Genomic DNA, 27,725 nt, shown 5'->3' with positions numbered 1-27,725 from the left:
CGTCACAGCTCGGACTCCATTAGTGCCGCAGCTGAGGGGGAAGCCGCTTGTGACAGCCCCGGAGCCGCCGAGCAGCGGCCGCGGATCTTCCCCCCTCCCTCCTCCTCCCGTTCCCCGCTTCCTCCCCCCTGTCCTGACCTCCACACCCCGGGAGGGGGACGGCGCGGTGTCCTCTCTCCTCAGCCACCAACCACGGCCGCTCTCGGTGAGGAAACTCTGGCCTCCGCTTCCTCCTCAGACTCGGACACCGGCCGAGCGACCCCTCCCCCGCGGAAGAAGCTCCGAGCCTCGGAGGAGGCGGCGGCGGCAGGAGAAGCGGCCACTCAATCGGTGACTCCCGGCGGTAGAGGAGCCAGCGGGGGGAACATGCAGGCCAACGGGGCAGGTGCGGGGGGCGCGGGGCCGCAGGAGACACCGGACACCGCAGCTCCGGCCTCCCCCTCCTCCTCCTCACAGAACGGGGAGGCCTCGTCCTCCGCCACCGGGGAGCAGACCCACTCCAACGGCCTCACCAGCAACGGCGCCTCCGGCACCGCCGAGCAGCCCGGCCTGAAGAAGAAGAAGCGGCTGAGCCAGGCCGACGAGGACGTCATCCGCCTGATCGGACAGCACCTGCACGGCCTGGGCCTCAAGTGAGTGGCGGAGGGAGGGATGGTGGGGGACTACAACTCCCAGCCGCTCCGGTGACGTCATCAGCCAGCCGTGTATATATGTATTGTGTCGTGTGACGTCATAGCCTGGGAATACAAGGAGAGGATTGTTTACTCATCACACCGCCCCCTACAGGCCCGAGGAGGAAGAGCAGCCTGTGTGATGGATGGCAGCAGCGGCCATTACTGTCCTCATCACTGCAACATCCCCCCTGCCTGGCTGTGTGCCTCCTCTGTACATCCCCCCTGCCTGGCTGTGTGCCTCCTCTGTACATCCCCCCCTGCCTGGCTGTGTGCCTCCTCTGTACACCCCCCCCCCCTGCCTGGCTGTGTGCCTCCTCTGTACACCCCCCCCCCCTGCCTGGCTGTGTGCCTCCTCTGTACACCCCCCCCCCCTGCCTGGCTGTGTGCCTCCTCTGTACACCCCCCCCCCCTGCCTGGCTGTGTGCCTCCTCTGTACACCCCCCCCCCGCCTGGCTGTGTGCCTCCTCTGTACACCCCCCCCCTGCCTGGCTGTGTGCCTCCTCTGTACACCCCCCCCCCTGCCTGGCTGTGTGCCTCCTCTGTACACCCCCCCCCTGCCTGGCTGTGTGCCTCCTCTGTACACCCCCCCCCTGCCTGGCTGTGTGCCTCCTCTGTACACCCCCCCCCTGCCTGGCTGTGTGCCTCCTCTGTACACCCCCCCCCTGCCTGGCTGTGTGCCTCCTCTGTACACCCCCCCCCTGCCTGGCTGTGTGCCTCCTCTGTACACCCCCCCTGCCTGGCTGTGTGCCTCCTCTGTACACCCCCCCCCCCTGCCTGGCTGTGTGCCTCCTCTGTACACCCCCCCCCCTGCCTGGCTGTGTGCCTCCTCTGTACACCCCCCCCCCCTGCCTGGCTGTGTGCCTCCTCTGTACACCCCCCCCCTGCCTGGCTGTGTGCCTCCTCTGTACACCCCCCCCCCTGCCTGGCTGTGTGCCTCCTCTGTACACCCCCCCCCTGCCTGGCTGTGTGCCTCCTCTGTACACCCCCCCCCCTGCCTGGCTGTGTGCCTCCTCTGTACACCCCCCCCCCTGCCTGGCTGTGTGCCTCCTCTGTACACCCCCCCCCTGCCTGGCTGTGTGCCTCCTCTGTACACCCCCCCCTGCCTGGCTGTGTGCCTCCTCTGTACACCCCCCCCTGCCTGGCTGTGTGCCTCCTCTGTACACCCCCCCTGCCTGGCTGTGTGCCTCCTCTGTACACCCCCCCTGCCTGGCTGTGTGCCTCCTCTGTACACCCCCCCTGCCTGGCTGTGTGCCTCCTCTGTACACCCCCCCTGCCTGGCTGTGTGCCTCCTCTGTACACCCCCCCTGCCTGGCTGTGTGCCTCCTCTGTACACCCCCCCTGCCTGGCTGTGTGCCTCCTCTGTACACCCCCCCTGCCTGGCTGTGTGCCTCCTCTGTACACCCCCCCTGCCTGGCTGTGTGCCTCCTCTGTACACCCCCCCTGCCTGGCTGTGTGCCTCCTCTGTACACCCCCCCTGCCTGGCTGTGTGCCTCCTCTGTACACCCCCCCTGCCTGGCTGTGTGCCTCCTCTGTACACCCCCCCTGCCTGGCTGTGTGCCTCCTCTGTACACCCCCCCTGCACATCCCCCCTGCCTGGCTGTGTGCCTCCTCTGTACACCCCCCCTGCACATCCCCCCTGCCTGGCTGTGTGCCTCCTCTGTACACCCCCCCTGCACATCCCCCCTGCCTGGCTGTGTGCCTCCTCTGTACACCCCCCCTGCACATCCCCCCTGCCTGGCTGTGTGCCTCCTCTGTACACCCCCCCTGCCTGGCTGTGTGCCTCCTCTGTACACCCCCCCCTGCCTGGCTGTGTGCCTCCTCTGTACATCCCCCCCTGCCTGGCTGTGTGCCTCCTCTGTACATCCCCCCCTGCCTGGCTGTGTGCCTCCTCTGTACACCCCCCCTGCCTGGCTGTGTGCCTCCTCTGTACACCCCCCCTGCACATCCCCCCTGCCTGGCTGTGTGCCTCCTCTGTACACCCCCCCTGCACATCCCCCCTGCCTGGCTGTGTGCCTCCTCTGTACACCCCCCCTGCCTGGCTGTGTGCCTCCTCTGTACACCCCCCCTGCCTGGCTGTGTGCCTCCTCTGTACACCCCCCCTGCCTGGCTGTGTGCCTCCTCTGTACACCCCCCCTGCCTGGCTGTGTGCCTCCTCTGTACACCCCCCCTGCCTGGCTGTGTGCCTCCTCTGTACACCCCCCCTGCCTGGCTGTGTGCCTCCTCTGTACACCCCCCCTGCCTGGCTGTGTGCCTCCTCTGTACACCCCCCCTGCCTGGCTGTGTGCCTCCTCTGTACACCCCCCCTGCCTGGCTGTGTGCCTCCTCTGTACACCCCCCCTGCCTGGCTGTGTGCCTCCTCTGCACACCCCCCCTGCCTGGCTGTGTGCCTCCTCTGCACACCCCCCCTGCCTGGCTGTGTGCCTCCTCTGCACACCCCCCCTGCCTGGCTGTGTGCCTCCTCTGTACACCCCCCCTGCCTGGCTGTGTGCCTCCTCTGTACACCCCCCCTGCCTGGCTGTGTGCCTCCTCTGCACACCCCCCCTGCCTGGCTGTGTGCCTCCTCTGCACACCCCCCCTGCCTGGCTGTGTGCCTCCTCTGTACACCCCCCCTGCACATCCCCCCTGCCTGGCTGTGTGCCTCCTCTGTACACCCCCCCTGCACATCCCCCCTGCACATCCCCCCTGCCTGGCTGTGTGCCTCCTCTGTACATCCCCCCTGCCTGGCTGTGTGCCTCCTCTGTACATCCCCCCTGCCTGGCTGTGTGCCTCCTCTGTACATCCCCCCTGCCTGGCTGTGTGCCTCCTCTGTACATCCCCCCTGCCTGGCTGTGTGCCTCCTCTGTACATCCCCCCTGCCTGGCTGTGTGCCTCCTCTGTACATCCCCCCCCCCCCCTGCCTGGCTGTGTGCCTCCTCTGTACATTCCCCCCCCCCCCCTGCCTGGCTGTGTGCCTCCTCTGTACACCCCACCCCCCCGCCTGGCTGTGTGCCTCCTTTGTACACCCCCCCCCCTGCCCATAAAGATGCCCAGTAATGTATAGTTCTGCCCTTTGGTGATAGGACATGTGTATGGTCAGAACCCCCTAGGAGTATATAGATATGTGATCAGTCCCCGGCACAGGGTAACTCTTGTTCCTGTTAAATATACTGCGCTGGATGACAAACTCTTTGGTTCTAGATCATAACTGGGGGTTATAAGGAGGTGTATCCCCCCTCATCTCACCCCACACTATAGTCTGACATCTGATCCTCTGCTATAATCCCTGTGATGTCACTGGTCACCTGCTCCCACAACCCTCAGGGCCTGGATGCAATGTGTAGAGCTGAGGGTCCTGTACAGTGTGACACATGACAGGTGTGACCAGCTGACTGCTCATTGTGTGTGCAGCCGGACCCCCTGACATGAGGTGTCAGCAGGTGGTGATCCCCCTGTGCCCATACACAGCCGGCACCGTACATGTGTGCCCGGCCTGAAGTCACTGTCTGTTTATAGACCGGCTTATCTCTCACTCAAGTGTCACATGGATTGCTATAATGATTAGCCAGCGCCCGCATCGGTGGTGGTCATGATTGGGCACTGCTGCCCCCTGGGACGGGGAACCCCCTTATGCTCCAATTCTTAGACACTTATAGCCTCTATATATGAATATGTGTCTAAGTTTCGGTGGACCCTACATGGTGGGATCTGCACCCAGTCCTGGCGCTCGTCATCTCACTAACTTTATAATTGTGTAACTTTGCTCTGTACCCTGAAGACTGTTAAAGGGGGTTTACTACTAATGATGGTAGGGTCAGTATGTAACTGGTGGTCGTGAGACCCCCCTATTTCCATGGACATAGCCCAGTGCTTGGCTCTTTTGGTGGCGGCCATTGCCTGCTTGTTACACAGGCCTATTCTATACCTTATGTAATGATAGCTGGGGGTCCCTGGTGACTGACAGGCAGACCCCCCAGAGATCACACCCTTATGCGCTGTCTATAGGATAGGGGACAAGTTGTGACATCAGACAAGCCCCAGATTGGGGGTCCTATATCTCCTTGTATAACGCCAATAGATGTGTAGTGTATGTGATGCTGTACTGATCAGGGTGACATGGGGGTGTGCATACCCCTTTAAGACTCGGCAGCTTTGTCATGTCTTGTGTTATGTTGTCAGGTCTTGGCCCGTGTTGCAGCAGAGCCGCTGCGGTTGGCACAGTTGAGCGCTTCTCCATTGTTTACAGCTGCGGTTCTCTGCTTTCTGTCGGATTTTCGGGCTTGCTCTTTTCTCCTTGTGTCTGATCCCTTACGTCTTCTCTCCTCCGCATACATTTTCTTGTCTTTGTCTTCCATCTTGCCACTGATTTTAAGGTGCACTATATGTATGTTTTGGTTTTTTTTTTTTCCTCCTCCTCCCTCTGGCAGGGGATAAGGGGTTAATCATCAGCTTCCCGAGGGCGATTATGGGAGGGTGATGTTTACATCCAGTAGTGGAGCCGAGGAAGAGGAGGACTTACTATTACTCTGCTGACACAAGGGAGGGGGCCGGGTGTGGGGGAGGGGTGGGTATAAGAGGAATCCTCACGCCCCAGGGGTCTCGCTAAATGTCTGAGGGGGAGTATAATCTGGAGATGTTATGTAATCACCATGATATGTGTGTGTAATGGTGATGGAGGCCTCTGTAATCCTCACCTACTCAGGACGGCAAACAATAGCAGAGTCCACTGTGGATTAACCAGTAAGCTGCCGGATAAACGTCAGATAAACAAGAGACCTCCGACACCCCCCTCCCCTCCGCACAAGTGTTATACAGTATACACACTCCTACCTCCAGCCCATCGGGGCCTTGTCTAGTACCATGTAGTGCATTGGATCATTGTTTTGTTATTAGCTCTGTACGGGTCATGACCCAGAAAACATTGGCGCTGTATCCAGCACAGATCCCGACTAGATCTGTGTATCACCCCTTGTATAGCACCAACATGTCCAGAGCGCAGCACTCTGCAGGGAAACGTGGAGGAAATTGTTCTTTCTATGTGAATACACGTCTATTATCTCACAGCTGCAGCTTATACACTCAGACTGAATGTACATGGACGTTATTTTTGTATGTTATCCGTTTTTTTTTTTTTTGCGCACTGACGCAATCAGATCTGCGATGTAGAAAACTCTGCGCGGATCCTATTCCTGCCGGTTTTTGCAGCCCACACCTTCCCATAGAGGTCTATGGGCATGGGAAAAAAACAGCCACCGCATGCGTGCCATCCACGTGCAGTCCGTATATATGCGGATCTCTTCCTATATAAGGGTCACATGACCCTTCAAGGGGTTGGGACCAAGTGGTGACGTCCTCTGCCAGGTTACCCCCTTTCGGACCGTTTTTCTTGTGCACGGAGCCTCAGTGGAGTGTGACTCTCGCCTACTCGATGATCACTTACCTGTACCTGTTAAACATTGGCTTTATCTTCTCCTTGCTGTCCTTGTGCGCCAGGATCGCTGTGTTTTTGGGTGTATTTTTGGTGTAAATGAGCATCTTAAAGCTTAAACATTTATCCACATACATGGTTGCCAATGCCTATAAGCAGACCCTTCCTATCTGTGTGGTTTCCAGTGGCAGCAGTCGTCATTTCGGATTCATGGACATCTTCTGTTTGCCATGGAATGCGTATAGAACAATCTTGTCCGGTTGAACCTTATAGCTGAGCTTTGCTGTAGGTTTCCTCACTCTGTGAAGTAATTGGCCTGGATTCTAGGACAATGTTTGCCTGCGCTGACACACTGTCACGGAGGATCCCTCTAGGACGGTATTGTGCGGGCGCAGGTGGTCACTTGTGTGGGAAGTTGGGCGCTGTAGTCAGGATTAAGAACATATCAAAATATATCTAAAACTGCCCCGGCATGGTGCCGTCAGCTGGTGATGCCTGCGTCCGCCTGTGTGCACGCTGCAGCCCGCGCTCTGGGTCCGGGTAAGTTGAAGCGGGTTCTGACACTGTGTCTCTCTTGCAGCCAGACGGTTGATCTCCTCATGCAAGAATCAGGATGCCGGTTAGAGCACCCGTCTGCTACCAAATTCCGCAACCATGTCATGGAAGGGGAGTGGGATAAGGTATGCCGCCCGTCCAGGTCAGGGGGGTGCACAGTGTGTGGTGTCAGCGCAGCTTCTTGCAGATTTTTGTCAATTTTATTTCTCGTCTGCTGTGAACGTCTTCCCGCTCCGCGTCTTTAAGATGAATTTTTGGTTTGATCTTTGCAGGCGGAGAACGATCTGAACGAGCTGAAGTCTTTAGTGCACTCTCCTCACGCCGTGCTGGTAAGAAACCTCTCTGTATCCTCCGTCTTGTGGGGCACGTGGGGGGGCTCCGCGCTGCCGCAGCTCATTCTGTATTGCTTGTTGTTGTGTCCTTCAATTCTATGGGATTTGTGAGCTGTAAAATATTTTTGGTTCGCAAGTTAATGAACTTATTAAAGGGGAGTTTTTTTCCAATTAAAGGGGCTGTTGTACTTCACTTGTAGGGTCTCTTTTTTTTTTTTTTTTTTTTCTTTGCTGTTCTGGTAGCAATGCTGGTTGGCTTTTAAAAGATTTGGGACTTTTGAGCCCCTTTCCCAAAAAGCTGCTAAACTTGTGTCCATTGGATGGGCCCAGAATTGCTTCTGGGGTCATATATAAATTGACACTGGCGGCCCTGCTTTGGGGAAATCGGATACTATGCTATTCTAATTCGGGACATCCACTTTGAAAAGGAACCTGTTGGTGTGTTTGGAGTTGGGGTTTAAGGTCCCAAACCTTTTCTACCTCCTGAGATTCTGGACGGCAGAGCCGGTGGGGGTCCAGTGACTTGAGGTCCTTGGTACATGCGCACATACAAGCCTTGGTCTGAACACTGTGCATGCTCGGCTTCCAGCAGACCCAAGTCATTGGCCCCGATGGTTGTGGTCGGGTTCGGCCACCTGCGCCGAACATATTGCTGTATTGGCCAATCCTGCAAATTGACGCCCCAAGCAAATAACCATGGCTGTGATTGGTTCCCCTGGGCAGCCAGTGGTGTCGATGTGCCGGATTGGCTGTTCAACTGCCTATCCTGCAATGTGTCAGGAGGCCGAAACCGATCCATCGAATATGCTCATCTCTACCCGACACCCAGAATCTCAGGAACGCAGGAACTGACCCAGGTAAAACCCAGTTCACACCTGTGTCCGCATCTCTGTTCTCTTTTCTTCCCTAAAATAGAAGTTAGGCTTCTGTTATTTGAGACAATAGCACTGTAGGTTCTGATCCGTTTTTATACTATAATAAAGGGATTGGTGCAAACAATCTTAACGGATACTTAAGGGACATCTACCACCAGGAGGAATGATTGTAAACCAAACGCACTGACATACTGGTGTGCTCCCCCTATGGCAGGATCAGCTCTTCTCTATCTTTTTATGCCCTTGTTTTTAAGAAAAATAATGCTCTATGCCCCAGTTTTCCTCTTTAAAACTGGGGCATAAGAAGTTAAAAGAGCAGATCCTGCCATAGGGGGCGCACACCAGTATGTCAGGTGCTTGATTTACAACTATTCATCCTGGGGGGGGTAGATGTCATTTAAGTCTTCAGTTATCATTTTGGTGATGGCGAATAATTGGTCCATGGGTGGTGTGAACTGAACCTAAGGTTAAAATAAAATAAAAAAAACCCTTAACCCCAGCTGGATGAAGACCCACCATGCTACAAACCTGCTGATGGGTTCCATGTTATTCCTGTCCATATGTCTACCTTCTAGTGATTGTCTACTGTGATCAGATGGATGGGCCCATCATTACAGGGAAGGAGATGAGGTCTGGACCCCCCAGAGCGGCTGCTGATATTTCAACTCCTTAATCATGGACTTTTGTATTATGATTATGGCAGGGACTCATATTTTTTTTTATAAACGCCATTTAAAGGGCTGAAATATGGATTCCCTCTGCTTGGGATGAGTTAATGTTGAGTTTGTGGTGTTTTGTTTTATATTATATATTTTAATAAAATATCTACAGGATGTAACTCAGGATCAGTACAGGATAAGTAATGTCATGTATGTACACAGTGACTGCACCAGCAGCAGAATAGTGAGCGCAGCTCTGGGGTATAATACAGGATGTAACTCAGGATCAGTACAGGATAAGTAATGTCATGTATGTACACAGTGACTGCACCAGCAGCAGAATAGTGAGTGCAGCTCTGGGGTATAATACTGGATGTAACTCAGGATCAGTACAGGACAAGTAATGTCATGTATGTACACAGTGACTGCACCAGCAGCAGAATAGTGAGTGCAGCTCTGGGGTATAATACAGGATGTAACTCAGGGTCAGTACAGGATAAGTAATGTCATGTATGTACACAGTGACTGCACCAGCAGCAGAATAGTGAGTGCAGCTCTGGGGTATAATACAGGATGTAACTCAGGATCAGTACAGGATAAGTAATGTCATGTATGTACACAGTGACTGCACCAGCAGCAGAATAGTGAGTGCAGCTCTGGGGTATAATACAGGATGTAACTCAGGATCAGTACAGGATAAGTAATGTCATGTATGTACAAAGTGACTGCACCAGCAGCAGAATAGTGAGTGCAGCTCTGGGGTATAATACAGGATGTAACTCAGGATCAGTACAGGATAAGTAATGTCATGTATGTACACAGTGACTGCACCAGCAGCAGAATAGTGAGTGCAGCTCTGGGGTATAATACAGGATGTAACTCAGGATCAGTACAGGATAAGTAATGTCATGTATGTACACAGTGACTGCACCAGCAGCAGAATAGTGAGTGCAGCTCTGGGGTATAATACAGGATGTAACTCAGGATCAGTACAGGATAAGTAATGTCATGTATGTGCACAGTGACTGTACCAGCAGCAGAATAGTGAGTGCAGCTCTGGGGTATAATACAGGATGTAACTCAGGATCAGTACAGGATAAGTAATGTCATGTATGTACACAGTGACTGCACCAGCAGCAGAATAGTGAGTGCAATTTGAATTCCTCCTGGATTACCACCTACTGTATATTCTGCCCCTTGTCTGATCACGTTGATATTGATAAAGGTAAAGGTTCTATTACAGAAAGTAGTGTTTGGATTATAATTTGCTAATTAGTTTTCTTTGTGGCTGAGGTTTTGCAGCTATATATACATAACATCCTATTAGAGCAGTGGGAGGGGAAGGGGCCGTCGCCCTCCTCTGTTATATTCATCTCATGGGTTTTTTGGGGTCTCTCTGGACCCTTCATCTAGAGGTGGAATAACCTCCCGCAGGTTTAGTATAGATGAAGTTGCTTTGTGTTGTCCTCCTGGATATATTATGAGGCAGCGGCCGGTGAATATTCCAGCGTTGTGCCCTGAATGTCCCCTTTGTGTGACACCGGCCGCACGTGAGGTCATCCTGAGCCTGGAAAGAGGTGACCTCTCGAAAGGTCTCCACAAAGGGGGTCACGTAGAGAATTGTGTATGTTATATTTTTATATAAGGGGTGGTCCCACTGGATTATAGTTGGTTAGGGTCCGGGCCCTGTAACCCTGTACTAGCCTTCTATATACATTGGGTCACAAATAATTGGATCTGGGAACATTCTGACTTGTGGCGCCCCCGATCCCCCGTCTGGTCCAGGCCCATGTGTGTTGCTGGATTGGGCCGTAGTGTTACGGGCAGTCTCTGGGACCATGACTGATCCAGTCACAAGCCCTTCTCCCCCGTCCTCTGTCACTGGTCAGGTAAAGCCAATTCTGAGGGGTTGTCGGGGTCCAGGCTGACCAAATATAGTGAACTTACCCTGATATGGCTCAGGTTTCCTGCATGGCTGAGGTGGGGGTCACGGCTCCCCCTCCAAGGTCAATCAATGTACCATGAGGTATCACTTCCTAAATGTAACAAGTGACATCCCGTGGTGGGAGCCAAAAGCTCCGTAGACCAGGAGACTGTAAAGACACTGAAACCCACATCCAAGATTCCTGGAGAATCCCTTTAAACTATGAAGGAGGAAATATTGATTATTTAGCAGAATCAAGGCTAATTAATGGAGACGCTATGTCCTTAGACTATGAAATGGCACAAGATAACACACTCTGATCACTTTACTTGGAGGTAAAACCTGTTGATGGGTTCCCCTATTAAACTCCTATCCCCCTCAGGTAGGGGATTTAATATCCTTTCTAGAATTCCCTTTATTGTGAATTCTCACCCACTCGCTGTCATGTGACGGTGAGAAGTCATATTTTACCCTTATAGAGGCTGCAGAGGGAGGGCCACTTCAGACGCCCCTATGTATTCTATAGCACTTAGAAACATGGTGCTGGTGCCATATTAAAGATGGGATTCTCCTCTTTCAGATGGCATCAGACTTGAGTTTCTCAGTCAAAATATTATTTTTCTCTGCTCACGGTCACATGACTCTGGAGTGGCGTTTATTTTTATTTTTTTTAAATATTGGTAAATGTAAAAGGAGTCGGTCAAAATTGATGAGGTCTAAAATGAGATTATTATTATTATTATGACGAGCAGCATATTTGTAGACCCTATGGATCAGGTCTGATGTGACTCTCCACATGCACTCTGTAAACTTGTCTCATCTCAGGTAAAAATCTGACTCCTCTCTGCACATTTTCACGTGACTTTGGAAGAGATGCTTTATGGGTAAACGGGCGAGATTTCACATGAGGGAATTCTAGATAGGACCGCTCATCCCTTACCTGGGGGGGCTGGGAGTTGAATGGGGGTTAAATGTGGTCACTGGTTCCATTTGGAGACATCACTTAGGGGGAGATTTGAGTATAGACCTGAAGGTATCCACTCGCCCTCCTGCTACTATTACACATGGTTCCTGTAATGGGGCTATGGATATAATATATACAGAGGTTCTTGTGCTATGGGATATGTTGGTGGGGGCTGGGGCGCTAGTGCTAATGTATACGGGGGGGGGGGGGGCTGGGGCGCTAGGTGCAGTGTATACGGGGGGGGGGGGGGGCCTAGGTGCACTGTATACAGGGGGGGGGGCTGGGGCCCTAGGTGCACTATATACAGGGGGGGGGGCTTGGGGCGCTAGGTGCAGTGTATAAGGGGGGGGGGGCTGGGGCGCTAGGTGCAGTGTATACGGGGGGGGGGCCCTAGGTGCACTGTATACAGGGGGGGGGCTGGGGCCCTAGGTGCACTGTATACAGGGGGGGGGCTGGGGCCCTAGGTGCACTGTATACAGGGGGGGGCTGGGGCCCTAGGTGCACTGTATACAGGGGGGGGGGGCTGGGGCCCTAGGTGCACTATATACAGGGGGGGGGGCTGGGGCCCTAGGTGCACTATATACAGGGGGGGGGGGGGGCTGGGGCCCTAGGTGCACTATATACAGGGGGGGGGGGGGCTGGGGCCTAGGTGCACTATATACAGGGGGGGGGGGCTGGGGCCCTAGGTGCACTATATACAGGGGGGGGGGGGGGCTGGGGCCCTAGGTGCACTATATACAGGGGGGGGGGGGGGCTGGGGCCCTAGGTGCACTATATACAGGGGGGGGGCTGGGGCCCTAGGTGCACTGTATACAGGGGGGGGGGGGGGGGGGGCTGGGGCCCTAGGTGCACTATATACAGGGGGGGGGCTGGGGCCCTAGGTGCACTATATACAGGGGGGAGGGCTGGGGCCCTAGGTGCACTATATACAGGGGGGGGGGGGCTGGGGCCCTAGGTGCACTACATACAGGGGGGAGGGCTGGGGCCCTAGGTGCACTATATACAGGGGGGAGGGCTGGGGCCCTAGGTGCACTGTACACAGGGGGGAGGGCTGGGGCCCTAGGTGCACTGTACACAGGGGGAGGGCTGGGGGGCAATAGGTGCACTGTATACAGGGGGGGAGGGCTGGGGGGCAATAGGTGCACTGTATACAGGGGGGGAGGGCTGGGGGGCAATAGGTGCACTGTATACAGGGGGTCGGGCTGGGGGGCAATAGGTGCACTGTATACAGGGGGGGGGGCTGGGGGGCAATAGGTGCACTGTATACGGGGGGGCTGGGGGGCAATAGGTGCACTGTATACAGGGGGGGTGCTGGGGGGCAATAGGTGCAGTGTATATAGGGGGACTGGTGTTTTGTGACCTGCATGAACTCTGCACATCCTAAACTTATTTGTTGCTAAAACTTTGACCTAATATAAGTTACTACAGTTCTCACAATGTTTTACAAATTGCATGAAGGTGCCAATATGACCTGCGCCAGGTGTCTTGGATGTGTTGGTGTCATGAATGTCGGTTGTGTGTCTGGCAGTGAAGGGTTAACGCTGTGTCTTGCAGGGTCCGGGGCTCTGGTGGGGGTGGGGGGCGCTGCTGCTGCAGTTGTTGTTGTGAGTCTCGGATCAGCTGACTCCCATCTTGGCTTGTGACTTCATGATTAGAGATTCCTCCTTTTTCCTGCGTTTCTGAGGGGGATGGGGGGGGGGGGGGGGTCAGACGCAGGAAGTGAGGTCACAGATGTTTGTCAACTCTGCATTCTTAAAGGGCCAGCGCGCCCCCCCCCCCCCCCCTGTAACCATAACAAAGCGGCCGTAGCCGGGCGTCTGCCTGGTCCTGCGTGCAGATGTTGGGCTCGGGGAAGATTTTGCTTGTGGTTTGTCTCTGCTGGAAGTGACTTGTGTAACGTGAGGTTACCAGCGAGGCCGGGATGAGCTCCTGGAGGGAATGTGGGGTTCCAGTCATATCTGCTCTGCAGGGATATGCATTGTTCATGACTAGGCCCCCTACTGACCCCAATGTGCACCAACCCACCATTGTCCCGGACCTCCCAGCCCTGAGCAGCAGCTGTCACCTGAGAATAGAAGCATCGGACATATCGGATTTCAACATGCCCAACCTTCTCACCAGGCAGGAGCTGACCCCCCTCCTCATAGACATGCATGCTCAGACCTGCACAGCATGCATGTCTATCCGGGAGAGGGGGGGTGAGGAGTGGCGCTACTATGAGGGGGTGTTCACATGTGATGTTTTGGGCGTGCGTCAGCGTTTGCGTGTTACATGTTACCGTGCGTTTGGCCGCTTTGAAAGTTTTTTTCTATCATTGCTGGAAGTGTTTGGTGCTGTGAAAGTGTTAACACCGCTGAGCAACGAAAGCCCCTTCAAAGCAGGCGAGGATGTAAAACATGCGCCCAAAACGCCACGTGTGAACGCACCCTGAGGTGTAGTCTCCTGGTACATGGAGGTTGTGTTATACCCCAATATACAATGTACATGTCATATACTGAGCTGACGCGCCCTGTGTGTCACTACACCCCGGTAAGGGAGGATACCCGCACACTGACGTGCTGGGCCATCTGATGGACCTCTGACCTATGTCCGTGTGCTGTATGTGGTAACACGGGAGGCTTATTCTCATCATCCAGACTGCGGCCGCGCTGTAGTGATTACATTGCTGATGATGATGTTATGTGTTTGTGTTCTTGGCAGCCATGTCGCCCATCTGCTGGAGGTTCAGGGAGCGAGAATTCCTCATCCTCCTCCTCCTGCCCCACGTCTGATGTCATACGGGTGAGTCCATGTGTCACATCGTCACACGTCTTGTGCCAGGCGGCCACCTTATACCATGGGGCTGCCAGCCAGGACAAAGGGAATACCAAAGAACTGAGATAGAACACACATCACAGGTTTGGTACAGTTTGTCTCGGGCAAACAGGGCAACTATGGCGATGTTTTGTAGTGTAGCAGCTCTTTGGGAAATGTGGGTATTTTTATGAATATTTATTAAATTTTTGTGTGTTTTTTTTTTTTTTTTTACACTTTATGTCCCTCCCTGAGGTAAAAAAAAAAAAAACCACCTGGGTTACATTTTCATTTTTCTCCCTTCTTTCTTTTACAAGTAATTCTCTATAACTGAGGCATCTATAAGAGCAGATTGTGGTCAGAGCTTTACTGGTTCTTATTTGACCCAGCAGCTCTGGTTACCCCTGTACACCCGGCGGTCACGTGACCGCCAAGTCTATAGAATCGGCAGCAGCGCCTGCTCCGCTCTTCTATGCATCGCTCGCCGTTACAGCAATGCTGTGAGTGGAGAAGGGAGAAGCGGTAATGAAGCGCGTCTCCTTATGGTCTCTCTGACACGCGTAGAGACCCCGTCCTGCGGCTAGGAGCAGTATAAAACTGCAGCGACTCTAAATACGTTGGTGCTGACTCGGACCTACCTTCTATAGGGAGTTGGGTGTAGCCTAAATGTGCAGGAATCTCTATAATATTGGATCTGTCAGTGATTATTTGGGATGTGTGGAGGAAGGGTCTCCTGCTTGGATGTATGTGACGTGTCTTCCTTTCCTCCCCCAGAGGATGAAGTTCTTGCTGCTCCAGCAGAAGTACCTGGAATACTTAGAAGATGGCAAAGTCCTTGAAGCTCTGCAGGTCCTGCGCTGTGAGCTGACGCCACTGAAATACAATAAAGAGAGGATTCACGTCCTCAGCGGGTAAGAGGCCGCGTCCGCGCTCCCACAATTTCTGGTTCCTAATTATTCAGGAATTGGTGCATAGAACCTGCTGCAGATTAGTGATTTTAATGAACATGAATAAAGACTGCACTTAAGTTTTGACAGTGTTTTTATCTATTTCCAGGTATTTATGTGTAGTCACGCAGAAGACCTGCGAGCAAAGGCAGAATGGGAAGGAAAAGGGACGGTATCGCGCTCCAAGCTGCTTGATAAACTCCAGAGTAAGTCGCACATTGGTCCATGTACGTGGCATTAGTGGTCCGCCAGCACCGATACATAACGATGTCTGTACACAAATTGCTTCCTAATTCCCTGCTAATGGAAAGCTACTGCTCCCTGCTGTCAGCCATCTGTAATTCATGTAATGGCTCAGCAATGTCACGCGTACAAGGGCAGTGTATAATTCGGAACTTCTGAATTCTATGGGTATTTCCAATTTCTTTGAAATTTTTTTTCCCCCTCTCTCCAGCTTACCTTCCGCCATCCGTCATGCTGCCACCCAGACGTCTACAAACTCTACTACGTCAAGCTGTCGAGCTACAGCGAGATCGGTGCCTCTACCACAACACAAAACTTGACAATAATCTGGACTCTGTATCCCTGCTTATTGATCATGTCTGCAGCAGGTAGGGAAAGTATCTTTTAAAAGTGGAAAAACAAAGTGCAGTAACATCCTAAGGTCGCATTAGCGCCTGTACAAGTGTCTGACGCTTGTACAGTCAGTTTTACTCCCACACAAAAAAAAATGACACCTGAGTTTCAGCCTTAGTTGGTGCAACCTCTGGTAACTTCTGATTTGTAGGACCCAGCCTTGTGTAGAATGGGGGTCCCATAGGGTATGAATGGAGATGTAGCCGCACTCTTCTACTTTCCATTCATTCCTTACCACAAATATGAGGTAGTGCTTGGTTATCCTAATATGTGTACGTGTCCTCCCTTCTGTTTCTAGGAAGCAGTTTCCATGTTTCACACAGCAAGTCCTCACAGAGCACTGCAACGAGGTCTGGTTCTGTAAGTTCTCCAACGACGGCACCAAACTAGCAACAGGATCAAAAGACACAACTGTTATTATATGGCAGGTCGATCCAGTAAGTACAGCCACACGGTGCTCTCCAATCCTCTCTAATGCCTTATTGTAGCCTCCATCAGGTTTTACCTTTTTGTAAAAAATAATGGCAAATTCAGGCAATAATTTCCACTATCCCAAGGGAACTTATGTGTCCGATAACTGAAGACTCTGAGCTGCTCTGGAGGTTCTGGGGAGCGATATTCTCCCCTCGACTGATATCTGATCACAATCTGCGCATTTCCCCTTTAATATTGGCATGCACCCTGTTTTTCAAGAAGCCAGTGACCTCTTTGGAGTCTTGTGACATGAGCAGCCTCATAAATATTTGTGCATCCAATTTTACATATCGCACGTCTGTGCCAGAATATTAGACTATGTCAATTGTTGGCTGCCTGACTGAAGGCTGCATCTTCACTTTTTACTCCACATTTATCAGATGGCTTAAATAGACAAATGTTCAGCAAAATACCCGTGTGACAAGGTTCAAAAAGTCTCTTACTGCAAGTACTTACCAAGGCTTGAGCACTCCACACTGCAGGCAGACGTGGGCTGTCTATGACGAGGGACCAGCATACTGTGCAATGTTTTGGAGGATGCGCCGCCATGCGCGGCAGCCATCGAAGTATAAATACACCCGCGTTTTAATGACGCAAACAATCAGATTACTTAAAATTGTACAAAGTTGGGTATTCTCTAAAAGTAATATTCTAAGGCCTCGTGCACACGACCTTTTCTGTTCTATATATGTATATGTATGTATATCTGTCTGTAAATACGGGACTTATTGCAACAGTGTGGCAATGAATTGTACCATATCCATGTAAAATACGGCAGCTGGCAGATGATGGATGGCCGTCTGACGCAATGCACTTTCCACTGGTTCTGGATGCTGAATGTATGTACGGCAGCATGTAGTGCCCAGCCATATGCAGTCGGTATTTAGCCCGCATTTTATACGTTCCCATTGATTTCTATGGGCCGTGCGGAATGGAAGTGCGGTGGAAGATGGGACATGCTTAATATTTTTATCCGGCTCATTTATGTTGCGGTGGACAATACGCCATGTACGTGGATGGCTGTAATGTCCATTGGAAATGCGTATTCCACCCGTCTATACAGCCGTGTGCATGCGGCCTAACGAGGGGAAATCATGCATCATATTTACCAAAACATTAGTTACATCGTTTAGGTTTATGCCCTCAAGGTTTAAACAAACAATGTAACTCTGTGTTGTTGTTGTTTTTGTTTGTAAATATGATGTATAACCTATTGGGTTGTGGTTGGGTAAAATAATAATCTTTATATACCGCCATCCTATTCCATAGCGCTTTACAGCTCTTGGGGGACACATACAAATAAAATACTACATTAGAGTACAAGCAGTCCTATGGAACAGTTGGGTATTTTCTGAAACTAATATTTTTAACGTTGATCCGATTGTTTGCGTCATTGAAACGCGAGTGTATTTATAGTAAGTTTCTACTAAAGCCTTTTAATAAATATGGAGAAAAAGTGATGATGCCCGTGTTGGTGGTAAATAATAGGTCTCCTTTTACAGCATAGTGGCCATTCCAGGTACTGCATTCAAGTGATTCTAGATTGTGATTCCTGCTCCATCCTCTGTGTTGCTTATGTGTCTGGGGGAAGCTGACAACACGCACGCACCCACCCTGTGTCCTGGACCGTCCGGCCCATTAGGACCCTGCAGCTCGGCTTGTCCAGAGACCAGTTGGGTGTCCCAGTCACATTGTGCTGTAGGGTGCTAGAGGTGGCGGTGTGAAGGTGGTCACTGTCTCCTCTATATAAGAGGGAGGTGAAGGCCTCTTCTCTATAGGAGGGAGGTAAGTGGATAGGAATGTTAATTGTGCCCAGGAATCTTGCAGGGATGAGCTGTGATTATGGGAGGGACTCGTCATAGAATAAAGCTGCTCGTCCTGTTACCTCCGTGACTGGGTAATCGTGTTTCTCCATAGCAGGTTTCTCTGCCGCCTCCTTGACTTACTGAGTCATGTGCATTCATTGCTTTTCTATATGCCTTAACCCTTTCCTGTTGCGATGAATAGGAACTGCACTGCAGTAACCTGCTCTGACCACTACACTGGGAACAGCGCTGTCTACTTTCATCTTAGTTCTCCTAAACCAACCGATCCAGTAATTTATACCATAATCCACCAATTATTGTTTTTTCTTTTGTTTTTTTTTAATCCTCAGGACACACACCAGCTAAAACTACTTAAGACATTAGAAGGACATGCTTATGGGGTTTCCTACCTAGCCTGGAGCCCGGACGACAATTATCTTGTAGCCTGCGGTCCTGATGACTGCTCTGAGCTCTGGCTATGGAATGTACAGGTAAATGACATCTACGTGTATAGATTCCATTAATCCTGTATTATACTCCAGAGCTGCACTCACTATTCTGCTGCTGGTGCAGTCACTGTGTACATACATGACATTACTTATCCTGTACTGATCCTGAGTTACATCCTGTATTATACTCAGAGCTGCACTCACTATTCTGCTGCTGTGCAGTCACTGGTGCATACATGACATTACTTATCCTGTACTGATCCTGAGTTACATCCTGTATTATAACCCCAGAGCTGCACTCACTATTCTGCTGCTGGTGCAGTCACTGTGTACATACATGACATTACTTATCCTGTACTGATCCTGAGTTACATCCTGTATTATACTCCAGAGCTGCACTCACTATTCTGCTGCTGGTGCAGTCACTGTGTACATACATGACATTACTTATCATGTACTGATCCTGAGTTACATCCTGTATTATACACCAGAGCTGCACTCACTATTCTGCTACTGGTGCAGTCACTGTGTACATACATGACATTACTTATCCTGTACTGATCTGAGTTACATCCTATATTTATACCCCAGAGCTGCACTCACTATTCTGCTGCTGGTGCAGTCACTGTGTACATACATGACATTACTTATCCTGTACTGATCCTGAGTTACATCCTGTATTATACTCCAGAGCTGGCACTCACTATTCTGGTGCAGTCACTGTGTACATACATGACATTACTTATCCTGTACTGATCCTGAGTTACATCCTGTATTATACCCCAGAGCTGCACTCACTATTCTGCTGCTGGTGCAGTCACTGTGTACATACATGACATTACTTATCCTGTACTGATCCTGAGTTACATCCTGTATTATACAGCAGAGCTGCACTCACTATTCTGCTGCTGGTGCAGTCACTGTGTACATACATGACATTACTTATCCTGTACTGATCCTGAGTTACATCCTATATTTATACCCCAGAGCTGCACTCACTATTCTGCTGCTGGTGCAGTCACTGTGTACATACATGACATTACTTATCCTGTACTGATCCTGAGTTACATCCTGTATTATACCCCAGAGCTGCACTCACTATTCTGCTGCTGGTGCAGTCACTGTGTACATACATGACATTACTTATCCTGTACTGATCCTGAGTTACATCCTGTATTATACCCCAGAGCTGCACTCACTATTCTGCTGCTGGTGCAGTCACTGTGTACATACATGACATTACTTATCCTGTACTGATCCTGAGTTACATCCTGTATTATACTCCAGAGCTGCACTCACTATTCTGCTGCTGGTGCAGTCACTGTGTACATACATGACATTACTTATCCTAGCAGAATGTTGAATGCAGCTGTTTCTGTAGATGGAAGATATCTATGTATATCTTTGTCTTTATATATTACTCTTTGGCTCTGTACAGTCTTCTGGTTAGTGTTCGCTCATGTCCTGATATGAACCCTGCTGGAAATACGATCTGTAGTGAAGTCCAGCGCCTGCGTTTTCTCTTATCTACATCTTGCATCTGTCTCTTTCTAGACTGGCGAGTTGAGGACAAAAATGAGCCAGTCTCATGAAGACAGTCTGACCAGCGTGGCCTGGAATCCAGACGGAAAGAGATTTGTGACTGGCGGTCAGCGCGGACAGTTCTACCAGTGTGTACGTGCCTCTATCTTCACACCTCGTACACTACATTGATGTACAGCTCACTCTGCCCATTGGCTACCAACCTGCGTCTGGCCCTGGCAAAACGTATGACGGCCGCGAGCTGGAGACTATGAACAGATGAGACTATTGGGATGTGATTATTAGATGACGTCTGAGTAAAGGCTCCAGCCTGTGCCACTATGTAGCCATACTGTGACACATGCTGCTCCTTTCTCATCCATCAACATGGTCCCTAAGGGGCTATCCCACCAAAGACTTGTCTCCTATCCTGTTCATAAGGTGTCAAATCCCTGGAAGTGCAATTAGGAGGACTCCAGTAATCTGCAAAGTAGCCCCCCCCCCCCCTCCCTGCATACATGGGGTGAATGAAGCCCCAGGGACCAGCACTCCATTCACTTCCAGGGGGTCTCCATAGCTCTCTATATTGACCCCATACGAGTTGGAGTGCTGTTTACTTCATTCATCCAGTGCCTGGAGGGAGAGTTCCCGATTTCCACATTAATGGGGTTCCCTATGATCTGATGGTTCTCCACTATCCTTTGGTCATCCCCTTTAAGCAGGTATTGCTGCTTTATGCTAGTAGGATATGCCCTCTGGTCTGGAGTATGGGGTCTGTAGCCCCCTGCACTAGGGGTGACCATGTGCCACCACGTGGAGGAACTGCAGACTTCCTTAACCCTATCATGGGGGTCATCGGTAATGTAGTGTGTCCTGCAGTATTTATGTAGAGTCCTATACACCAGCATAAGCAGTTTTCTTACTCCTTTTTGTTTCTGAGTACAGGATCTGGACGGCAATCTGCTGGACTCCTGGGAAGGTGTGAGAGTGCAATGTCTGTGGTGCCTAAGTGACGGCAAGACTGTCCTGGCATCGGACACCCACCAGAGGATCCGGGGTTATAACTTTGAGGACCTTACAGATAGAAACATGTGAGTGATGCCTTGTTCTTCACATAGACAGTAAGTTGTGCTCCCACCACGTCTGCTCAGCGATGTAGGGACTGGATGTTCCTTTATACGAATACAGTGCATGAGGCATAACTGCGGCCCCATCCTGATGTCTTGGGGTGGGGGCTGTGTCTGTATATATTGGGCACTGACTACCACTTCTGTTGTCTGCTGCAGAGTACAAGAAGACCATCCTATCATGTCATTTACAATATCAAAAAATGGAAGACTAGCATTGTTAAACGTAGCTACTCAGGTAACGTCCGCTGCTCCTCATGGTGGGGGGGGGGGGGTATTCTGCATGTAACAGGAGGTTTCTTAAAGGTTTATTTCCCCTCCAGGGCGTTCACTTATGGGATTTACAAGACCGAGTTTTAGTGAGAAAATACCAAGGCGTGACGCAGGGCTTCTACACAATACACTCGTGCTTCGGCGGTCACAATGAAGACTTCATCGCTAGCGGCAGTGAAGGTATCGGAGCGTCACCTCCCGGGTTTTGTTTTTTGCCGCGGTCCTGGGTAAGGATAACCAATGCTGCTTCTTATTTCTCTCTTCCAGATCATAAGGTCTACGTTTGGCACAAACGCAGCGAGTTGCCCATCGCAGAGCTGACAGGACACACGCGCACCGTAAACTGTGTGAGTTGGAACCCACAGATTCCCTCCCTGATGGCCAGCGCCTCTGACGACGGCACCGTTAGAATATGGGGACCAGCACCTTACATAGAAAACCAGGAGTTTGAAGGTAATCATGTAGCAGGGAAGTGAGGGGGCCACAGATCAAGCTGTTTACCATGCACTGATGAGCAGAGTAAAGGGACCATAGTCTTGTTTTAGGGACATTTAGTTGGACGCCGTGACCTTACAACAAGAACCATAATGACTTTATTGCCCTGATCAAGGAGGGGGAAACTCGCCGGTCACTACATGTAAGTGATGGGTCACCGGTTTAATATTTAAGGGGCTTCCCACGAACTAAAGTTAAACCCTATCCACAGGATAGGGTCTAATTTGCTGGTCAGTGGGGGTCTCAGTGCTGAGACCCCTGCAGATCGTGAAATTCAGGAGTCCGCTGGACCCCTCATCGCTCCGTCAGATTAATGGAGCTGACTGCTGCGCATGACCGTTCTGCTCCATTAATCTCTATGGAGCTGATGGAGATCAGGGAGTGCGGCGCTCGCCAATTTCCGTCAGCTCCATAGAGATTAATGGAGCAGAACGGTCATGTGCAGCAGTCGGCTCCATTACTCTGACGAAGCGATGAGGGGTCTGACTGACACCTGGTTTTTACGATCTGCGGGGGTCTCGGCACTGAGACCCCACTGATCAGCAAGTTCGGCCCTAACTTTAGTTTGTGGAAAAACCCCCTTTTTAAAATTAAGGGTGAATAGTGAGGGAATTGGTGACACTAGGGCCTGGACACATTGGCTGCATACTGTATATAAGCCCTTCTGCGCATAAATGTCGTACTGGGCCCCATGGATTTCTATGGACCCATGCACATGGCTACTGCCCGGGTTTATGGCTGCACAGACTACAAGTTCATCATTTGTGGCCTGATATTACACACAAGCATGTGCACTGATCACGAGATCCGGGGTCCCTCCACTACAGGCCACGTGCGTCACATGGGGTTTAAATGGTCTCAATCTTTTCAACAAACTTTGCATAAACCATTTGTCCTATAAATGATCATAGAAGAAACTTTCCTGGACAGGATTGATGAAAGAGCAGAGGATTCCTATCGTCCTCCCCATCAGTACAAGCTGTTTATTCTCTGTTATATTGTATAGGTTCCTGGGAGACCTGATGGGATCCAAGACTACTGAGAATTGGGGAGACCATGTGCAGCCTGTGGACTGCACACCTTGTGCTGAAGGGGAGTCCTTGCATTATACCAAGATATGATGCAAGGATGCTGTGTTAACTTCAACACCAGCAATATAAAAGTTAAGCCGGCAGTTCCTTGCATCATGTATCTGTACAGTGCAAGGATTCCCGCCCCCGTACAGGTTGTGCAGTCTGTCGGATCGCACCAACATACGGGTACGTCTCCACGGGCTGCACTCTGCTAAGCACTGGGTGCCAGTCATACAATGGCTGGAGATGGCGGGACTCCTGGTGTGCGCACACTGGCTACTGATTCATGCAAAGGTTGTTGAAAAGTTAGAGGAGATTTCCCTGGCCCCTAATTCACTACAGAAACTGGGGACCTTTCATGCACCGTCTTCAGTACCCGATTGTTGGGGGTCTGACACCTCGACTCTGCAGTGAAGGGCTCCATCCAGTGTATAGGGGCAGCGCAGCTCCCAGTGACTTGAATAGCAGCCGTGCTGATGTTCCTCTAAGCCACCACTTTACACTGGATGGAGCCCTTCACTAAGGTAATGAAACAGCACGTCACTGCTAAGTGGTGGCTTAGAGGAACTGCAGCTCGGCTGTTATTCAAGTCACTGGGAGCTACACGCTGGATGGAGGCCTCTGCTTCCAGGTCTGTGCAAGATGCCCAGCAATACTATCCTGCACACATCAGGCTGGAAAATCCTTTAAAGGAAACCTGCCATCCTGATAAACCAGGGGCATTTCTCATAGATCCGGGCATAATAATAATCTTTATATAGCGCTATCAAATTCCGTAGCTTTACAGATCACAGGGGACGTATACAAATATAATATTACATTACAGGGTACAAACAGTCCAATGGAACAATAGGAGTGAGGTTGTTCTAAAATTTACTTGTAGAATTATGCTAATGAGCCAAAGGGGCTCTGGGGGTGTGACTCTACAGTTTGTGAGATAATATCAGGCAGAGCGAGGGGGGGGGGGGTGCTTCTGCACAGTGTAACTGCCTTTGAATCTACATCCGAGAGGGGCTCTGGCTATGCCCATATCAGTCCTTCTGACTCATTAGCATAATTGTAAAAGTTGATTTTGGAAGGAAGGAGGCCATGGATAACACGCATAAGAAGATACCACAGTCCCGGTGCCTGGATCTGTAAGTAATGTCCCTGGCTTTTAGGGCTTTATGCTAATTTATTCAAACATTTTTGTGAAAAATTTTTATTTATTTTTTTTGCAGCATCTTGACTGACTGAATTTTAACTTTTCTCTTTGTTTTTTTTTTTTGTGTTTTTCTCCCCTTCCATCCCACCTTCCAAAAAAAAAAAAAAAACTGCCCCCCCTACTTCCGCTCTAGAGGAATGCAGTAGCATGGACAGTTGATGGTGAATATTTTTCTTTTTTTTTTCCATTTTTTTTCGTTCTCCGCTGAAGACGACTTCTCTAACTTAAAAAAAGAAAAAAAATGTAGTCGTATTTTTAAATGGCTTGGGATTGGTGCAAACATTAAAGGAGAAAAAAAAAAAGGATTGATAGCGGGACAAGACGCTTTTCAAGAGAAGTTGCAAAAAAAAAAAAAAAAAACGATAAAAACCCCTTCTTCTTCCTCCGAGTCTTGGTGCCCTCGTCCTGGGCAGGTCATTTACCACCACCACCCCCCTGCTTCATAGTCCCCAGCTCCGATGAAGCACGTCGTATCGATTGTTATTGGACACCGTGTTCCCCCCCCATCGGTTGTGAAGACTGTGCGATGCTCCAGCGTCCATTGAACTCGGTATTCCTGCCCCCCCCTTTTTTTTTTTTTTTTTTGTCCGGCAGTTTCCATCCTCGTCCGCTCTTCTTCTTCTTCTTCTGTGTAATGAAGTTTTCAATGCTTGTTTGGGGGGGAAAAAACTAAAAAAAAAAAAAACTTTAAAAAAAAAAAAACCTTATTTAACAGTTTAGGAGGCTTGATAGATCGCGTTTAGTCTGAGTATCCATTCAATAGGAAAAGTAAAAAAATTTTCTCCTCGTTTTTTCAAGGATTCTTTTTCCGCCTTATTTTAGCTCGAGAGATCTTTCCAGCTTGGTTCACGGATAGTCGCCTTTACGTCTGTTATTAATCTTTTTATTTTTGTTTCTGTTTTTTTAAAAAAAGTTCCTTCCAGGAAACGACACATTATTTTTTTTTTTTTTCCCAACAAAAAAAGTTTGCCAATTAAAAAAAAAAAACAACAACAAAAAACACACACACAGTATATACGTAAATAGATATTTAAAAAAAATGTTTTTTATGATTTGGCAGAATATTTGTTAAGCCCCTCCTCCCCCTAATTCCCTGCCCCCCGTCAGGGGGTGAACAGCACAATTTTTTTAAAGAATAAATTATTTATAGGACGAATATTTTGAGTTCATTTTGTGTAAAGTTTAAGGGGAAAAAAAATAACTTCAACCAGCTTTATTGAGACACTTGAAAGTTGTTGATTACAGTTGTGGCCCCGCCCCTGTATAACGCACAGTTCCAGGCTTTGGGGGGGGGCACTAGATTCCTCCCCCGGATGTTTTATCGTAACGCTGTTATAGACGGCCATTTGTTTTGCTGCTGAGGACTTGAGTCTGGAGAGGGGGGGAGGAAGGTCCTTGTTAGTATTTGGCATTTTTGTTTTTTTATTTTGTTGATTATTAAGTGGAGGGAGCAGGTTTGGATTAATGCAGATTCCCCCCCCCCCCCCCCACCCCCTTAAAAACCACCTATACATAGATGGTCGCTGGAGTGTGGGGTTACTCTGATTCCTCCCTGTTGGCTCTCAGGGTGACCTGCAGGCCGTGGTGGCAGTACCGCTATGGAGCAGGCCCCTTTAAGTAGTGGTCACATGTGGGGGGCTGCAATGTCCCATAGAAGAGAATGGAGTGTAACATGATGGGTGACACTACCCTCACCCCAGGATTGTGAGGGGGATGACACTTTCCATATAGTGTGGGGGACACATGGTACTGGGCCCATGCCCCAATATAATGGTCCATTACAGCTCTGTGTGACCAGGAGGGTTCTAGTACCTCCCCCCCATCCCCCCCCCCCCCCCCCCAATATGGGTCAATACTAGAGCAAGGAGTGATGTATGTAGTGTTATCTCCCCCTGGCCAGGGAGCCCCTTACTCTACCAGGTTACACTTGTATCTTTTTGATACACTATGAGGAAACATGAACCATCTGCATCCAGGGGGAGGGGCCATTGTGGATGGGGGGGGGATCATTCTCTATAATGCCTGATCCTGGTGCGGTATAGTCCTGGTTTACACGCATCCTGCCCCTCGGGTGACGATCCAAACCATTCAGTGTGGAACAGGATTTGTTACATAACTAGCAATTACGTACAGACGAGTCTAAGCGTCCTGGGCCTCGGCGCCATTACTGATAATTACGTGAGAACATTAACAAAAGGGGCGAATTGTGGGAATGGTCCGATATAATCCATCAATCCCGCACATGGCGCTGGTCCTGGGTGACACACAGACTCCTGTAGGTATATTATTAGTCTGGAGATGATGGTCGCGCTGCCATGTGCAGTTTCCCTTCATCCTGTGGGTAGGAGATGACATCTAGGAAACTAATATGATCTATATTCATGTGCCCGGAGCGTTATCCAGACGCCCCTTATACAAGGCGACTCCTAAAACTTTGTATGACTCTCTATGTAATTAGATGTCATTATATTCCTGGGGGCCGAGCATTACACTAATGCACTGGGGCTGAGCTGCAATACCAGGCCCGGCCTCAGGCCAAAGGGGGCGACACTAGTCAAATCGTGTATTGCACACCCAAAAGATCCTCCCCCTTAAAGGGGCAATGCAGGCTGGGTATAGACCCCAAAAGGAAGGTCTGATCCAAGGACACAAATTCTGACACCCCAAGTGTCTAAGTAAGAGTCCTAGGCACGGAGTGTAAAAAAAATAAAAAGTTTTCGAACAAGAGCGCCCCCTAGATTCTGCTAGAGCCCCCTTTATAGTCATCGCAGGGGAATAAATAAGAGTGAATCTAATTTTAGGACATAAAATATTAACTCTGTAAATTGCATGGAAAGAAGCATTAACCCTGCGAAGCTACAAGGTTTCCCAATTTTGGGAGTACGGGGATTATAAGATTTTTGGCTCCTCCCAAACAGGTAAGAATGTATCGATTTTTATTCTCCCTGACGCGACTTGTGTTCTATTCCGATTCTCTCGTCCTTTGTCGGGCACGAAGCTGCCGTGACAACTTGCCAAATCCAAGCCCTGGGAAAAAAAAAGAAAAAAAATCCCCAAAAAATGTGGAATGACGGAGCGGACCGTCACGAGATTTCTGTGCAATAAAAATTAAAAATAAAAGCAATCAAAGAAGCGACTGCTCCCGGCACGTGACACGGATCCGGTATATTTTTATAAGAGTTTACAGATTGATACCAGTTTTTTGGTTTTTTTTTTTTAGGTTTTTTTTTTCCCAGAATAAAATATTCATACATTTAGTATTATGGTCAGAGATGCCACAAAAAAACTACAAAAAAAATAAAAAGCATCTTAAAAGAAAGCGTTCCGAACCAAGCTGTAGGGATCCAGGAGAATTGTCCGGGTTTGTGGTGGATCTAGTTAACACTTAGAGCTTTTTCGGTAATGTGACGACTATTTGCTATGGACTGATATTACATGTGTCGGCAGAAAGCGATCGCGTTATTTTATTATTTCTCTTCTATATTTACGCCGTTTCAGTTACTTTGTATTATTTACCACATTAAAAAAAAAAGTATAAAAC

General features: G+C 50.1%; 1 protein-coding gene across 1 annotated transcript; it reads left to right on the top strand.

Annotated features, from left to right (window-relative positions):
- Positions 1-27,304, top strand: WDR26 (WD repeat domain 26). Its single transcript, XM_072140040.1, has 15 exons — positions 1-632; positions 6,659-6,758; positions 6,906-6,962; positions 14,088-14,168; positions 14,955-15,091; positions 15,209-15,333; positions 15,582-15,738; positions 16,062-16,200; positions 18,393-18,533; positions 20,046-20,165; positions 20,958-21,103; positions 21,299-21,377; positions 21,463-21,592; positions 21,680-21,865; positions 24,318-27,304. Exons 1-15 carry the CDS (start codon positions 367-369, stop codon positions 24,341-24,343), a joined length of 1,890 nt encoding a protein of 629 aa, XP_071996141.1. The 5' UTR covers positions 1-366; the 3' UTR covers positions 24,344-27,304.
- The last annotated feature ends 421 nt before the right edge of the window (positions 27,305-27,725 follow it).

This window comes from Engystomops pustulosus, chromosome 3 (assembly GCF_040894005.1).
Source record: "Engystomops pustulosus chromosome 3, aEngPut4.maternal, whole genome shotgun sequence".
NCBI classification, from domain to species: domain Eukaryota; kingdom Metazoa; phylum Chordata; class Amphibia; order Anura; family Leptodactylidae; genus Engystomops; species Engystomops pustulosus.
The sequence above is the reverse complement of the archived record's forward strand: the minus strand, read 5'-3'. Positions and strand labels throughout refer to the sequence as shown.

Coding starts and splice junctions, on each gene's coding strand:
- WDR26 (XM_072140040.1), top strand. CDS start 367: ATGCAGGCCAACGGGGCAGGTGCGGGGGGCGCGGGGCCGCAGGAGACA. Junction 15,334..15,581: donor GCTGCTTGATAAACTCCAGA/GTAAGTCGCACA, acceptor CCCTCTCTCCAG/CTTACCTTCCGCCATCCGTC. Junction 21,593..21,679: donor CATCGCTAGCGGCAGTGAAG/GTATCGGAGCGT, acceptor TCTCTCTTCCAG/ATCATAAGGTCTACGTTTGG.